Genomic DNA, 15,510 nt, shown 5'->3' with positions numbered 1-15,510 from the left:
AGGGCGGGGAGGCCAGCGCCCGGGGCAGGACGGAGCGAGGGCGGGTGGCTCCTCCCCTGTCCGCGCTGCCGTCGGTCGGTTCGCTGCGCCCGACGCCCGACTCCCGGCGCCGCGGGAGCCGCAGCCTGTTCCGGGGGCGGGCCGGCCGCTCCGCTCCTGCCCCGACAGGTGCGCGCCGCGCAGGAATGCGGCCGGCCTGACTCACCAGCGCCTCCTTCCTACCTGCCGCCGCCTCATAAAGCGGTGCCCTCCCCGCGGCCGCCCGCCCCCGCCGCAGCCCGCCCTCCCGACGGTCCCGCTCCGAGCGCCTGCCGCCCAGCCGACCAGCGGAGCCCGGCGCGGGGAGGGCGCGAACCCGCGCCCAGGTAGGTGCAGCCTCCCGCCCGGCTGGCGCGGGCGCGGGCGCGGGCGCAGGGCGGGAGGGCACCCCGCCCGCCGCTCCAGGTCCCCGGGCCGGCAGGGCTCGCACCCATTCCGGGACTTGGAAGGGAGAAGGCAGCGCCCACCCCAGCCTGGGCCGCTTGCAGGGGAGTGGGTAGAGAGTGCTGGCTGGCTTTTGTTTCCCGGGTCTTCCCCTCCCTGGAGCGTGGCAGGCGCTGTCCCCCTCTGCCCATGCCGCCCAGGGCAAGTGCCAAGCCTGCCGGGGTGTGCCCTGGGGGCACAGGGAGCTGGAGAACGCTCTTGGCCCTCAGACCTGTGACTAGAGCAAGGCAGCAGGGAGACAGGCCTGGGTGCGGGGTGGGTGTGCAGGAGAAGTGGACAGAAACCAGCAGGCCTGCTGGGCTGGGCTCCTCCGGGTTTGCAAAGAAGGTGGAAGGAACAGACACGTAGAGGCAAAGGCCTTCCCTGTTGGGCTGGGCAGGGCCTGTGGTAGGTGATGCACAGTCCCGCTGGGGTCTGGGGAGTCCCTGACTTTCCTCTTGGCCAAGCACCCGCCTGCCCTCCCCACCTTCCTCAGGAAACAGTCCAGACCTCATCCAGCAGCCCTGGGGGCTGTGCCCACCTCTGCCGCCTCCTCCGGCGCCTGCCCCCTGGCCCGCCTGCTCGCCCCTGGGTGGGCCTCTGCTTGTGGCTCTAGGTGACTTCCTAGAGCAATGGCTGGGCTCCTCCTCACCTTATGGCTTTACCACACCCTGAACCCAAGGCCTGGGCACAAGGGGCACCCTTGTTGCTGCCTCCAACAGAGCTGGAATTGAAGGCTGAGGGTCTATCCTGGGGGCGAAGGGGAGAGAGGGGCATTTGTGGGACAGCAAGGAGGGGTGCCTACCTCCTTGACCCTGATTTCCCTGGAGGGGCCAGGAAATGGGAAGGTGGGAGGGGACAGAGCTGTGGGGGCAGGTGCCCGCCTGCTAAGCTGGTCCCTTGGGGTGGGAGGGAGGGTGGGAGTGGGGAGAGCTCTGAGTCCGTGCACTCACAAGTTCCTGCGTGTGGACGGTGTGGGTGTGCCGCAGTGTGACAACCTTCAGGGTGGCTCCCTGGACCTGGCTGACCCATGGAAAGGCCCAGCAGGCCGGTGGGGCCCAGGGTAGCCTGGAGAGCGCCCCGCCCAGCCGGCCATCACATCTTCTGATAAGCCCACCATCCTTTTGTGTGAAATCTCATTGTTTTTAATATTGACAAATACTTTTAAAACTTTATGGCCCTGGCCGGTTTGGCTCAGCGGTCAGAGCGTCGGCCCGCGGTCCGGAGGGACCCGGGTTCGGTTCCCGCTAAGGGCATGTACCTCGGTTGCAGTTTGTCCCCAGCCCGGGTTGGGTCATGCGGGAGGCAGCCACTCAATGTGTCCCTTTCACGTGGATGTTTCTCTCTCTCTCTCTCTCTCTCTCTCTCTCTCTCTCTCTTCCTCTCTCTCCCTCCCACTCTATCTGAACAACAACAAAAAATGTCCTCGGGTGAGGATAAAAGAAAACCTTATGAACACGCCCAGTCAGTGTGGCTCAGAGGGTGAGCATTGACCCATGCACCAAGAGGTTACTGGTTCGATTCCCTGTTGGGTTGCAGGCTCAATCCCCAGCAGGGGCATGCAGAAGGCAGGAGGCAGCCTACCCATGTTTCTAGCTCTCTCTAAAATCAATAAAAACATATTTTTAGAAAAACTTAACGAACACAAGTTGAGTCAAACAAAACACTCTTCGGTGCATGAGTAGTGTCCTAGCTGCATTTTATAAGCCTCTGAGTATAACACAGAGGGGCATATAGGGTCCTGTCCAGGCTCCCCCAATGCTGTCTGCGGGGTGGGGAAGCTCAGCCATCTGTGCCCTGTCTCCTCTTCTGGGAAGTAGGGATCATGCAACATCCCCTGCTGGGTTCCTGTGCAGACCAAGTAGCTGTCAGGCACATGAAGTGCTGGGCTCGTGTGCTATGTGCCCAGCCTATAGGCACGGGGGGCGGGGGGGGGGGGGTAAGAGCCTGGGCCTCTGGTGTGTAGCACCTGCATGTATGATGGTGCCCCAGGGAGGCCGGAGTCTGCAGCCTGCATTGTGTGGCTTGTGGGTGTGGTGCCTACACCCCAAGGCTGCAGGGAAGTCATTTCCCTCAAGGAGCCCAACTGGCTCTGCCTGTGGAGGTGTTGGAGCAGCTAGAAGCCTCCAGGGCCCGCATGCCTTGGAGGAAGAAAGATAATGCCTTCCTGCCCTCTCCCCGGGCGGGCGTCCCCAGCACTGTGGGGCCTCAGCCCTCCAGAGCCTGCCCCTGCCCCACAGCCGGGACTAACAAAGGGGCGGGGGGGGGGGGGGGTGCGGCTAATGAGCATGATCGTAAGTCACTGGGAGACTGGCCCTAGAGAAAGAGGGGCCAGGCTAACTTTTTTTATTTTTTATTTTTATTGATTGAATTTAGAGAAAGAGGAAGGGAGAGAGAGAATTTGTTGTTTCACTTATTTATTTATGCATTCATTGATTGCTTCTTGTACGTGCCCTGACTGGAGATCAAACCGACGATGCTCTAACCTGGCCAGCGATGAGGCCAGGCCAGGCTAACTTTTGCCCTCCGCTCTGCAGTCCGGTGGCTCTGGCCGGCCCCTTCTCTTCCCAAGGCAGCAGACTGCCCATCTCTTAAAGGCCTCCGGGGTGCCAGAGCCTGCCCTGAAGGCTGCCGATGAGTTGAGATGGTTTAGTAGTGAACCCAAGGCCGACGGGGCTTCTGGGGTGGCTGGCACAGTATGTGTTTGTGTGTGTGTATGGGGGGTCAGGCAGGGGTGCAAGCTACCTCCAGGCTAACTATTGAAGGGGCGAACTACTCAGAGGCCTCAAAAAACTCAATGGTGGGCAGGCAGAGGTGGGTGTAGGGCAGGGAACCCCACCTCTGACAGACCAGGTAGCCATTAAGAAACCCAGCTGAGCCCTGGCCGGTTTGGCTCAGCGGTTAGTGTCGGCCTTCGGTCCAGAGAGACCCGCGTTCGGTTCCCGCTAAGGGCATGTACCTCGGTTGCAGTTTGTCCCTGGCCCTGGTTGGTCGTGCGGGTGGCAGCCACTCGATGTGTCCCTTTGACTTCGATGTTTCTCTCTCTCTCTCTTCCTCTCCCTCCCTCCCACTCTATCTGTACAAAAATGGAAAAATGTCCTCGGGTGAGGATAAAAATAAAAAAAAAGAAAAAGAAACCCAGCTGAGGGAGGGAGCTGCCTCCTCACCACTGAAGGCCCCAGATATTGGGGCGGCCCTTCTCCTCCTGGCTGCACCACCCTCAGCCAAGGGGAAGGGGGCCAGGACAGAGAGGGCAGGAAGGTAGAGCCAGGCCCTCTCCGGGTGGCCCCCTATTGGGAGACCTATCCCCACCAAGCCTGACCCGGGCCCACTGAGGTCTGAAAGGCAAAGTCAGAAGCAGCTCTGCCCTCAAGGACCCAGCACAGAGGCTGGCGCGGCCCGGGTGGGGGGCTCCCTGGGCAGGGGTGGAGGCAGAGCATCTAGCCATGCCAGGGATGGCAGGGACAGGGGCAGTAAGAAAAGGGTCAGGGACCCTGGGTCCTGCCGCCCCCCACTGGTGGCCTTGGAACAGCAGCCCCCGTGTCCCTGCCTCCGCGGTGGGAACGGAGGTGCCTCCTGTGAGCTCTGAGGGGGGCCCCCCGGAGCTGGTGGCTCAGGCGCTACCTGAGAATTGTTGCTGCTGTGCAGGAGGAAGAGGATGGCAGGGCCTCATCCCAGCCCACGGGCCTGGCTGCTGCTGGCAGCCCTGCTGAGTGCCAGCTTCCCCGGGGACATGGGTGAGTCTGGCACATCCCTGCAGCACCCTCTTGGTGAAGGCACACCTTCGTGGGGGCCTCTCATGGGGTGACTCACCCAGACATTCATCTCGGCAATTCAACGAGTAGACTACTGCATACGGTGGGGGCTGGGGAGCCACAGCCCTGTGCTTGAGAACACGGGGTGTGGGGGGGCTGGTCTGGAAGAGAAAAGATGCTCACTCAGAAAGGAGGTGCTCGCAGCATGTGCTGAGGCCTGGAATCTAGGGGAGAGTGAGACCCACCGTCAGCACATGGCTGGAGCCGGCTCCTACCCATGACGTTTCACAGGTGGCCCCTGGGGGGAGCCATGTTGAGAGCATGAAATAGACCCTGGGGCAGTCTTTACACCATAGAGATTCTTCTGCTGCCTCACCAGGTCCATCGTTAAGCATTGACGATAGGCCATGGCCTGGGCCCAGGGGACCGTCCACGATGCCCACTGGGTGCACACAGTAGGTCTTCACTGTGGCTTTAACTGAACGGAACCAGAGGGAATCACAGGAGTCTTACCTCGTTCATTTGCTAACGACCTACTGTGTGTCAGCCCTTGGGCTGGGCACTGGGGACACAGCAATAAACAAGACAGACGAAGTTCCCTTTGTCCTGGAGGAGGGGGTGAGGGTGTGGCCAGCAAATGGTCCAGCACCTCTGTCTCAGCCCCCACCACCCCTCCCTCTGGAGCTGAGTGGAAAGTTCCAGGCTGGGGCCCCAGCGCTGCCTGTTTTAGCTGTGCTACCTGGGCGGACCACGGAGCCGCCAGCATCCTCCATTTAGTCCTCTGTGCACCGGGGCGGGACACACACACACACACACACGCCAGTGCGCCCTGATCTCAAGTGTGCGTGCCAGTGGGACGGGCCTGGTCTTGGTGAGGTCCAGCTCAGTGGTCTGCCTGGTCCCCCGTCCAGCCAACCGCTGCAAGAAGGCCCAGGTGAAGAGCTGCACCGAGTGCATCCGCGTGGACAAGGACTGTGCCTACTGCACCGATGAGGTGAGCCACTGCGGGCTGGCCAGCCTGGGTGCCCGCCTTGCCACACCCCATCGGCTCTGGCCACACCCTCAGCCCCTTCTCCTGCCAGGGGGGTGTGGGAGAACAGGCAGGGGTCAGGGAACTCAGGGGGAACAAAGCCAGGCTTGGGACAGCCAGAGGCCAGGCACTGTGTCCCCTGACCCCATCTCCTTCTGGCCAGATGTTCAAGGAACGGCGCTGCAACACCCAGGCGGAGCTGCTGGCCGCCGGCTGCCGGCTGGAGAGTGTGGTGGTCATGGAGAGCAGCTTCGAGATCACAGAGGTGCCCGGAGTGGGGGTCAAGGGAGCTGGGTCCTCCACACTGGAGGCTGGCTGTGTATAGGGGTCCACTCCGTCCCCGGCTGGGCTGAGAGGCTCCCCTTCGGGTCTCTGGAGGGATCCTCCAGCCAGCTGTCCCCCTCCTCTGGTCACAGGAGACCCAGATCGACACCACCCTGCGTCGCAGTCAGGTGTCCCCCCAGGCACTGCAGGTCCTCCTGCGGCCCGGCGAGGAGTGGCACTTTGAGCTGGAGGTGTTCGAGCCGCTGGAGAGCCCCGTGGACCTGTATATCCTCATGGACTTCTCCAACTCCATGTCTGACGATCTGGACAATCTCAAGCAGATGGGGGAGCACTTGGGTACGGCTGGGCCAGCATGGAGGACGGAGGGGCGGGGCATGGACAGGGTGGCTTCACCCAGCTGGCTGGTACTTGCTCAGGAGGCCAGGGCTCCGGACAGCTGTACTACCCCACAAAGAAGGACAGGACGCCCTGGCCGGTTTGGCTCAGCGGTTAGAGTGTCGGCCTGCGGTCCGGAGAGACCCGGGTTCGGTTCCCGCTAAGGGCACGTACCTCGGTTGCAGCTTGTCCCTGGCCCTGGTTGGTCGTGCAGGTGGCAGCCACTTGATGTGTCCCTTTCACGTCGATGTTTCTCTCTCTCTCTCTCTCTCTCTTCTTCTCTCTCCCTCCCACTCTACCTGAACAAAAAATGGAAAATGTCCTCGGGTGAGGATAAAAAAAAAGGACAGGACATTGGAACCCCGCCACAGAACTCCCCACATTCCGAGGGGCCTCCTCAGAGTCTGAGAAGTCAGAGAAGGTCACCTTCAACATGCTCCATGGACTCTGGGACCCCCGAGTCCCACGTCCCTCACCTGTCAATAGGGCTATTGTGAGCACGAACGCTGTCCAGCGTGCAATGTCCATAGAGGTGGTCTCCCCCTTCCTGAGCCAGCCCCGCCCGTGTTGATGGGGGGGTGCCGGGACCCAGCGGCCTCTCTTTTCCTGCCCACTCCCAGCCCAGGTCCTGAGCCAGCTGACCAGCGACTACACCATTGGATTCGGCAAGTTCGTGGACAAAGTCAGCGTCCCTCAGACGGACATGAGGCCAGAGAAGTGAGTGACCAAGTGGACCGGAGTCCTGGCCGCGCAGCCCGCCTCCTCTCCACCAAGGCCTTTCCCCGAGCCAAGGGGCGGCTTCCCGGAGGGGAGGGTGCGGGAGAAGGTGGGCCTTCTCCCCCTGACTCTCTCTCCCTCCCACCTCCGCTCAGGCTGAAGGAGCCCTGGCCCAACAGTGACTCCCCCTTCTCCTTCAAGAACGTCATCAGCCTGACCGAAGACGTGGCTGAGTTTCGGAGGAAACTGCAGCAGGAGAGGATCTCGGGCAACCTGGATGCCCCCGAGGGTGGTTTTGATGCCATCCTGCAGACGGCCGTGTGCACGGTGAGTGCCAGGGGGTCCTCCGGCCTGGAGTGGGCTGTGCTTCTCTACAAGGGCACGAGCTGCCCACTGGCCCGCTCTGATGCCAGGTGGGGGCCCGCACGTCCCCAGAGGCTCTGGGCGGCCCTCCGTTACCATCTGGGGTTAGATGTGCCGGGAGCCACAGTCCCTCGGCCTGGGCAGTCACGGCATGCTTTTGTGTTGGCCAGCGAGGCAGACGTGAGTCCTGGAATTCTAGAATCTTCCGTGCCCTGAGGCCAGCCTCCCCCCTAATCTCCTTGCTAATGCCAGTCTCCCAGGACCCAACTGTGCTGGCAGCTGAAAAAGGCACTTTGTTTTATGGGTACATCAATTTTTTTTTTTTCATTTGGAAAATAATATACCCATTTAATAAGCAGTTTGGAAAGCTAAGAACAGGAATTGCCCACGACTGCACAGCCGTCAGACTAGCAGCCGCTGACACCCGCCAGCATATCTTGTTCCCTTTTCCTCGTTTTATATGGTTGGAATCAGTGTACTTTTATTTTTTATTTATTTTATTTTATTGTTTAGAGAGAGAGGAAGGGAGAGTGAGAGAGAGATAGAAACATCAGTGAGAGAGAACATCTATTGGCCGCCTCCTACATGCTCCCCACTGGGGATTTGGCCCACAACCTGGGCATGTGTCCTGACCAGGAATCAAACTGGCGACCTCTTGGTGCAGGGGTCGACGCTCAACCACGGAGCCACACCAGCCAGGCGGAAATCAGTGTACTTTTAATTCTGAAACTTGCTTTTTTTTTTTTTTCACTTAACGCATCTTCTCTTTTGTAATACAGTTTTTAAAGTCATCCCACACATTGTCAAACAAAGTGCCATACACTGCAGTATCCTTTTTTTTGTGTGTGGTACGTGCCCCTAGCAGGAACCGAACCCGGGACTCTCTGGTCCGCAGGCTGACGCTCACCGCTGAGCCAAACTGGCCAGGGCTGCAGCACCCATTTTTACTGGCCTTTTTCATTCATGTCGCACGGGCTACATCTTCCTATGCGGTTAAAATATTCTCGAGGGTGGTTAAGACCTTGGGACATTTGGATCACCCGGTTCAGACCTTCACGGTGCCCACCGTGTACACAGACCGGCACCCATTTCCTGCCCCCATCACTGGCTCCTGGTTTTCACATCGTCACCTGTGCATCACTCATGCTGTTCTTCCGATGGCCTCGCTGAGCCCCACGTTGGGACCCACTTTTACTGTCACACATGACACTGTAATGAGTGTCCTCAGCAGGCAGCCTGCTCGATGGGCACCCCCCCTTGCTCTCCCCAGAGGGAAATCGGCTGGCGCCCTGACAGCACCCACCTGCTGGTGTTCTCCACCGAGTCTGCCTTCCACTATGAGGCCGACGGTGCCAACGTGCTGGCCGGCATCTTGAACCGAAATGACGAGGAGTGCCACCTGGATGTCACGGGCACCTACACCCAGTACAGGACACAGGACTACCCATCTGTGCCCACCCTGGTTCGTCTGCTGGGCAAGCACAACATTATCCCCATTTTCGCAGTCACCAACTACTCCTACAGCTACTACGAGGTGTGTAGGGGAGGTGGCCTGAGGCCTCACTGGGCGAGAAGGGGGCGGGGTGAGGATCCATGGAACTTCTCAGACATCCCTCCTCCCTCTCTCCCTCCTCCCTCCCTCCCTGAACTGTCAGCACCTCCAGGGTGTGCCCTGGTGGGACAGGGAGGTCATGGGCCCATTCCCCAACCCAGGCAGATGAGAGCTAAGAGGGCAGACTCTGGAACACACCAACAGGTTTCAGGCCTTAGCCACCCCATCTGCAGTGGGGATACCCCTGAGCTGTTGTCTGGATTCAACAAGATGGTACTTGTCAAGGCTTAGCCCGGGGCCTGGCACTCTCTCCTGCAGAAGCTGCACACATACTTCCCCGTGTCCTCGCTGGGCGTGCTGCAGGAAGACTCGTCCAACATCGTGGAGCTGCTGCAGGAGGCCTTCCATGTGAGCAGTGGCGCCGGCGGGGGTCCGAGTCCTTCCGGACCAGGGCTGGGAGGAGGCTGAATGGGCAAGGAGGTCGCCAGTCCGGATAGGCCAGTGAGGAAGGGTCCCTGGGGAGCCCAGCAGGGCCTGGTCCCAGGCTCCTGTGGGCTCTGCCACCTTGACACCACCCGTCCTCCATGCCGGGGTGGAGCACAGCCGGTGGGTGAGCCCAGGCTCCCAGACCACTGATCCCTGGCCCTCCTTTAGCGAATTCACTCCAACCTGGATATCCGGGCCCTGGACAGCCCTCGCAGCCTGCGGACAGAGGTCACCTCCAAGATGTTCAAGAAGACAAAGACTGGGTCCTTTGACATCCGGCGAGGAGAAGTGGTAAGCTTCCATGGGGCCACAGGGCAGGGAGGGGGCACAGCACGCTGCGGGGGGGTCAGCCTGAGCAGAGGTCAGGGGTGCAGCCTCCAGAGTCGGACAGGCCTGGGTTTGCAGGCCCAGGGTAACCCCTTGGGTGAGCTGGGCATCTTCCTCGGCCTGTGTGTAACCTCATCTGCACGGCGGGGCCCATCGGCCCGGAGCTCAGTGTGGCTCAGATGAGGGACCGGGCCAGAGGAGGCCCTCGTTCCTGTCACTGCTACTGTTATGTGACTCTGCTCAGAAAGAGCGAATGTTCAGCCTGAGGAAGAGCAGGCAGGGAGGTGGGTGTCTGGATCCAGGCACAAACCAAGCTTGAGGGCCACGCGCCTCCAGACACCCCTGCTCGCCCCTGTAGTCCGGCCAGGCCGGCTCGGCTGACAGCAGGGTCCCTGCAGGGCACCTACCAAGTTCAGCTTCGGGCCATCGAGGAGGTGGACGGGATGCACGTGTGCCAGCTGCCGGAAAATGACAGGAAGGGCAACGTCCACCTGAAGCCTTCCTTCTCCGACGGCCTCAGGATGGACGTGGGCATCATCTGCGACGTGTGCGCCTGTGAGCTGGTACGATGGGGCCCGCGGGGTGGGAGGAGGGGCCGAGCCGCCTGTGGTGCCCTGAGGGGTAGGGGCAGCAGAAGTGGCCGCTGGCCCTTGGCCCCCCTCTCCCCATACACAATGTTCTCATTCTAGCAAAAAGAGGTGGGGTCACCCCAGTGCAGTGGCAACGGAGACTTCATGTGTGGACACTGCATGTGCAACGAGGGCTGGTGAGTGTGCGGCGCCCAGGATGCCAGCCCGCCCTGCCCCTGGGTACGCCATGTACACCTGGCTGGGACAGGGCACACCCTGCTGCTAGGAGCGTCCAGCTCAAAGCACTTTGAAATATACAGATATATAGGGTACATCTGGAAAGACGTGGGCGAGGCAGGACAACTGTGGCCGTCAGGGCGTGGGGGCTGGGCAGGGGGACCGGCACGGGAGGCAGACTGACCTTTGTACCTTTGGTATTTTGAACCACGTGCATCTGTAACCTACTCAGAAACGAGCTCATACATGAAGGGTAGGAAGGGCTGATAAAGTTGCAAGACACTGAACACGCCTTTCACGGGGAAGGGACAGGGGGACTGAGCTTGGGGTCAGTTCAGCCCTCCCAGAGCCTCGGCTGTCCCGTCTGGAACATGGGAGGGCGAAAGCCCCGCGAGGCCCAGGCTGTGGGGGATGACGGGCCCCTCCCTCAGGAGCGGCAAGAACTGCAGCTGCTCCACGGGCTCGCTGAGCGACACGCAGCCCTGCCTGCGGGACGGAGAGGACAAGCCGTGCTCGGGCCGAGGCGAGTGCCAGTGCGGGCGCTGCGTGTGCTACGGCGAAGGCCGCTACGAGGGCCAGTTCTGCGAGTACGACAACTTCCAGTGCCCACGCACCTCCGGCTTCCTCTGCAACGGTGAGCGGGCACCTGCCCTGCCCTGCGGGCCTTCCCTCGGGGCCCAGGCTGGGACTCAGAATCCCCAAGTCCAGACCCAGTCCTTCCGGACTCCCCGAGAGCCTCCCCCAAGCCCAGCGCCAACCCGGCCCCCTCCCCCTCCACAAACAGGCTGCCCAAGGCCAGTGCCACAGTCCCCTTGCGTTTAAGACCCTGGCTTCCCTGAGGTCCTCCAGTCCGTCTCACTGTGGTGGGTACCGCCCAGCGCAGCCCTCCGTGGTCGCTGGGATATGGCAGGGCCGTCTCTCCTCTCCGAAGATGCTACATTTCCAGCTGGCCCGGCCTGGAGTTATGCACCCTCCATTGCCCCACAGGGCCTTCCACCGTGTGGCCGAGGCCACAGGCACATCGTCTGGCCAAAGCTTCTGAGCCGGACAGGGTCACAGAACCCAGAGGGGTGCCACATGGAAGGACTGAATGGTTGAATGGAGGAGGAGGATGAAAATCCACTCATCAAATACTTATTAAGCCCAACCTGTATACTTGCCACTGGGGGTCGAGCCCCTGCTTTTCTACCCTTGTGTCCATTGTTGCTGTTGTCTGACAGCTCTCCTGTCCAGCTGTCCATCCCAGAGTGTGCGCCGAGAAATGAGAACTCACCGCACTGGAGAACGGCGGAGCTGGGAGAGGGGGGAAAGGGGGCGCTGTTGGGGAAGGAGGCAAGGCCAGAGTGCAAGGGGTTTGGCTTCCAGTCCAAGGTCCGTCCAGGTCTAGTCTGGTCCAAACTTTTTCTTTAAAAAAAAAAAAAAATGTTTTTATTGGTTTTTTAGAGAGAGAGGAAGGGAGAGAGATAGAAACATCGATGTGAGAGAGAAGCATTGATTGGCTGCCTCCTGCACACCCCCTACTGGGAATCGAGCCAGAAACCTGGGCATGTACCCTGACCAGCAATCAAACTGGAACCTCTTAGTCCATGGGACAACGCTCAGTCCACTGAGCCACGCTGGCTGGACACCAAACTTTTTCTTAAAGGGCCAGAAAATAAATGTTTTTAGCTTTGTGAGTTGTATGATCTCTATCATAACTATTCAATCCTGCTATTGTAGCAGAAAGCAGCTGTAGACAATACGTCACATGAGTGTGGCTGTGTTCCCAAAAAACTTGTGCAAAAACAGGTAGTGAGGTGGATTGATCTGCAGGTTGTAGTTAATCAACCCTTTTTCTAGTCTGAGCATATTGGACTTTATCCTTTGGGCAAAAGAGAGTCACTGGAGGTTTTGATTTCACTTTCTAGTTCTTTGTATGTTAACCTTGTATCCAGACACCTTGCTAAACTCACTTATGAAATCTAATAATTTATCTGTACATTCTTCTTGATATTTTGTGACATGTTCCTGATACTTGCAAGTAATGTCAGTTTTATTTCTTTATTTCCAATACTTATACATTTTATTTCTTTTTCTTACCTTATTGTGTTGGCCAACACTCATTAGAGGTTTGTTTGTTTGTTTTTTCAAAAGAGTGTGGGAGGGAGGGAGAGAGAAACATTAATGTGAGAGAGACACATCAATTGGTTGCCTTCTGCACCACCCCAACCAGGGCTGGGGATCCAACCTGTAACCCAGCTATGTGCCCTTGACTAGAAATCGAACCCAAGACCCTTGGGTCTGAGGGTTGATGCTCTAACCACTTAGCAAAACTGGTCAGGGCTCATTAGAGGTTCTTAAACAGGGGAGTCACGTGATTGGATTTGTGTTTTGGGATGGTCACTCTGGCTGCAGAGTGGAAGGCAGGAGGTGGGATGGAGGGGAACAAATGGAGGGAAGGAGATTCCAAGGAAGCGCGGAAAAGATGGCTCTACCCCTGGTTGGAGACTTCCTAGCTCTCGAGGCTCAGCTCCCACAGGTCCTCCCTGGCAGGTGGGCAGCCAGGACTGCAAGTGTGAATGGGCTCTCCTCCCCCCCCCCCCCTCTCTGCAGACCGGGGACGCTGCTCCATGGGCCAGTGTGTGTGTGAGCCTGGCTGGAAAGGCTTGAGCTGCGACTGCCCTCTCAGCAATGCCACCTGCATCGACAGCAATGGGGTAGGCCTGGGCATGGGCCGGGCAGTGTGGGGTGGCAGAGGGGGCCCAAGTCCGGACCACCCACCCTCTCAGGCAGGGTGGGGGTGCAGCTGGCTCACTGGTGCCTCCTCTTGTCTCAGGGCATCTGTAATGGGCGTGGCCACTGCGAGTGTGGCCGCTGCCACTGCAGCCAGCAGTCCCTCTACACAGACACCATCTGCGAGATCAACTACTCGGCGGTGAGGCCCCTGGGCACAGGGCAGGGCGGGCAGGGGGGGCGGAGCCTGGTGCCATGGGAGCCGGCCCAGGGTGCGAGTCAGGGGAGTGGGCCTGGCAGAGGCCTGCCCAGCACAGTGCTCACCTGCCCCTCGTCTCCCACGCAGGTCCGTCTGGGCCTCTGTGAGGACCTGCGCTCCTGTGTGCAGTGCCAGGCCTGGGGCACCGGGGAGAAGAAGGGGCGCACGTGCGAGGACTGCAGCTTCAAGGTCAAGATGGTGGATGAGCTTAAGAAAGGTATGGGGCAGGGGCCGAGGACCGGGGTGCTGAGAGCCTAAGCAAGGGGCCGTTCGGTGGGGTAAGAGGTGTCACTTATCCGGGCAGGGGGCTCGTAATCTAAATTGACGCTACACAGTCCAGACAAGGGTTTCAGACCTGGGAGGGGTCACGGAATCCAGGCAGGAGGCACATCGACCTTGGCCAAGGGCATGGCTGATGAAGGACCAGAGTCTGGGGAGGAAACACCTGGACTGGGCAGGGGCAGATAGCTGGGCAGGAGCATAAACACCGCAGGGGTACATTCAGGCCGTGCAGGTACACAGCTTTCTCTCCTCTAGCTCAGATACATTTTCTAGAAGCCCAGCTCCTAAGTGGGGAGGTGGGGGACACAGATTTGCAGACTTTGATGCTCCTGGTCAGGGCAGGGCCCCATTCTGTGCCAGGGGACTTGCATTCTTCCCCAGGGAGATGTCTCCTGCCCCGTGGTGGGCGGGGTGGGTCCTGGGGCCCTAGGGTGGGGTGCCCTGCTGACTGTCTGTGGGTGCAGCGGAGGAGGTGGTGGAGTACTGCTCCTTCCGGGACGAGGATGATGACTGCAACTACAGCTACACCGTGGAGGGCGACGGCACCCCCGGGCCCAACAGCACCGTCCTGGTGCACAGGAAGAAGGGTGAGCTGGCGGCTGGGCAGATGGAGGTGGTGGCCCTTCAGACCCGTCCAGGCATGAACACTTCCTCCTCTTCCTCTGTTCTCCCTAGACTGCCCTCCTGGCTCCTTCTGGTGGCTCATCCCCCTGCTCATCTTCCTCCTGCTGCTCCTGGCGCTGCTGCTGCTGCTCTGCTGGAAGTACTGTGCCTGCTGCAAGGTGACAGCTCCCCCAGGGTCCCCACCAGGGTCCCCAATCATCCCCCGGGGTCCTCACAGCTGTCAGAGGCCAGGTGAACCCACATTCTCTGCCCAGCTCTAGTACCCTCCCCAGCCCAGTCCCTAGCCTCTGCCAACCATCGACAGCTAGATACCTGGGAGCACCCGCCCTGGGGTCAGCCACATGCAAAAGGCCTGGAGCCAACAGCCCTGCCCACCAGGAGCTGCCGGTCTCGTTGGGGAGAACAGACAAGAGACAGGAAAGCATGGAGGACGACACAGCGCGGGATACTGAATTGTAGGGACAGAGGCAACGCTCTGTAGTAACCTCCAGTGTTGTGGGACATTAGTGTGTGCCACAGAGAAAAAGAGTTCTGTGATCAAATACATCGGCTCTCTCAGGACTTCTGCAGGACTTCTCAGAGCCTTTGACCCAGTTGTAGGCATAGTGAAACTATGAGGGGTTTGGGAATGACTTCAGTGCTTCCCAAATGGATTTAATCATAGAACCTTGACTTTACCGAGGATCTCGCAAGATCAGGGTCCCATGGCACAAACTTTGAGAGCTCTCTGCCCCCATCACCCTCCGTACCACCCTAGTGCCCCACACCTAGATCCCTGCAACTGCCTGGGTATCCTGGTGTCCAGGGGGGTCTGGACCATTGCTGTGGGTGGCAGGTGGTGGCTGGAGGGGTTTACCTGGACTAGGCAGCTGTTCCAGCCCTCATCCCCACCCCCTGTCCCCTAGGCCTGCCTGGCTCTTCTCCCGTGCTGCAACCGAGGTAAGGGCCCAGCGTCAGCCCGGGCGGTGGGGGTCTGGCCACTCTTGCCTCCGCTGGGGTGGAGGGGAAGTGAGGGCCGAGTCTAGGACAGAGGAGGGAGGCGCTGGGGTGCCACCCGAAGGGTTAGCTGTGAGGACCTAGGGAGGCCCTCATGCTGAGAACCCTGTTCCGAAGGTCACATCGTGGGCTTCAAGGAAGACCACTACATGCTGCGGGAAAACCTGATGGTCTCGGACCACCTGGACACACCCATGCTGCGCAACGGGAACTTCAAGGGCGTTGACAGGGTCCGCTGGAAGGTCACCAACAACGTGCAGCGGCCTGGCTTTGCCACTCATGCTGCCAGCAGCAACCCCACGGAGCTGGGTGAGGGCCCAGGCTGGGGGCTCCCGCTCCTGGTGGTGCCCTTGGCTCCTGGGGCAGGTTCGCTGCTGTTCCCAGGCCCAGGATCCCACTGTTCCTCTTTTCTCTGGGTGTTGGGTGCAGGCACAGGCCTGGCCACCTCCTACTCTTCGTGATGGTGCTACAGGCCTCTG

The 15,510-nt window shown here is 59.9% G+C and overlaps 1 protein-coding gene across 2 annotated transcripts in view; it reads left to right on the top strand.

Moving 5' to 3' along the window:
* The first annotated feature begins 324 nt into the window (after positions 1 to 324).
* The window catches only part of ITGB4 (integrin subunit beta 4), a 30,510-nt gene continuing 15,324 nt past the window's right edge, over positions 325 to 15,510 (top strand). For both annotated transcript variants that reach the window (XM_036269130.1, XM_036269131.1), the window contains exons 1-20: positions 325 to 365; positions 4,111 to 4,199; positions 5,129 to 5,211; positions 5,411 to 5,512; positions 5,664 to 5,868; positions 6,528 to 6,624; positions 6,780 to 6,951; positions 8,258 to 8,521; positions 8,858 to 8,947; positions 9,194 to 9,316; positions 9,751 to 9,915; positions 10,042 to 10,118; positions 10,590 to 10,792; positions 12,751 to 12,854; positions 12,974 to 13,072; positions 13,217 to 13,346; positions 13,876 to 13,998; positions 14,087 to 14,193; positions 14,941 to 14,974; positions 15,149 to 15,340. In XM_036269130.1, the coding sequence (XP_036125023.1) occupies positions 4,121 to 4,199; positions 5,129 to 5,211; positions 5,411 to 5,512; positions 5,664 to 5,868; positions 6,528 to 6,624; positions 6,780 to 6,951; positions 8,258 to 8,521; positions 8,858 to 8,947; positions 9,194 to 9,316; positions 9,751 to 9,915; positions 10,042 to 10,118; positions 10,590 to 10,792; positions 12,751 to 12,854; positions 12,974 to 13,072; positions 13,217 to 13,346; positions 13,876 to 13,998; positions 14,087 to 14,193; positions 14,941 to 14,974; positions 15,149 to 15,340 (2,449 nt within the window). In that variant the 5' untranslated portion in view covers positions 325 to 365; positions 4,111 to 4,120. The remainder of the gene's footprint in view (positions 366 to 4,110; positions 4,200 to 5,128; positions 5,212 to 5,410; positions 5,513 to 5,663; positions 5,869 to 6,527; positions 6,625 to 6,779; positions 6,952 to 8,257; positions 8,522 to 8,857; positions 8,948 to 9,193; positions 9,317 to 9,750; positions 9,916 to 10,041; positions 10,119 to 10,589; positions 10,793 to 12,750; positions 12,855 to 12,973; positions 13,073 to 13,216; positions 13,347 to 13,875; positions 13,999 to 14,086; positions 14,194 to 14,940; positions 14,975 to 15,148; positions 15,341 to 15,510) is intronic.

This window comes from Molossus molossus, unplaced genomic scaffold (genome assembly GCF_014108415.1).
Source record: "Molossus molossus isolate mMolMol1 unplaced genomic scaffold, mMolMol1.p scaffold_m16_p_19, whole genome shotgun sequence".
NCBI classification, from domain to species: Eukaryota; Metazoa; Chordata; class Mammalia; order Chiroptera; family Molossidae; genus Molossus; species Molossus molossus.
The sequence above is the reverse complement of the archived record's forward strand: the minus strand, read 5'-3'. Positions and strand labels throughout refer to the sequence as shown.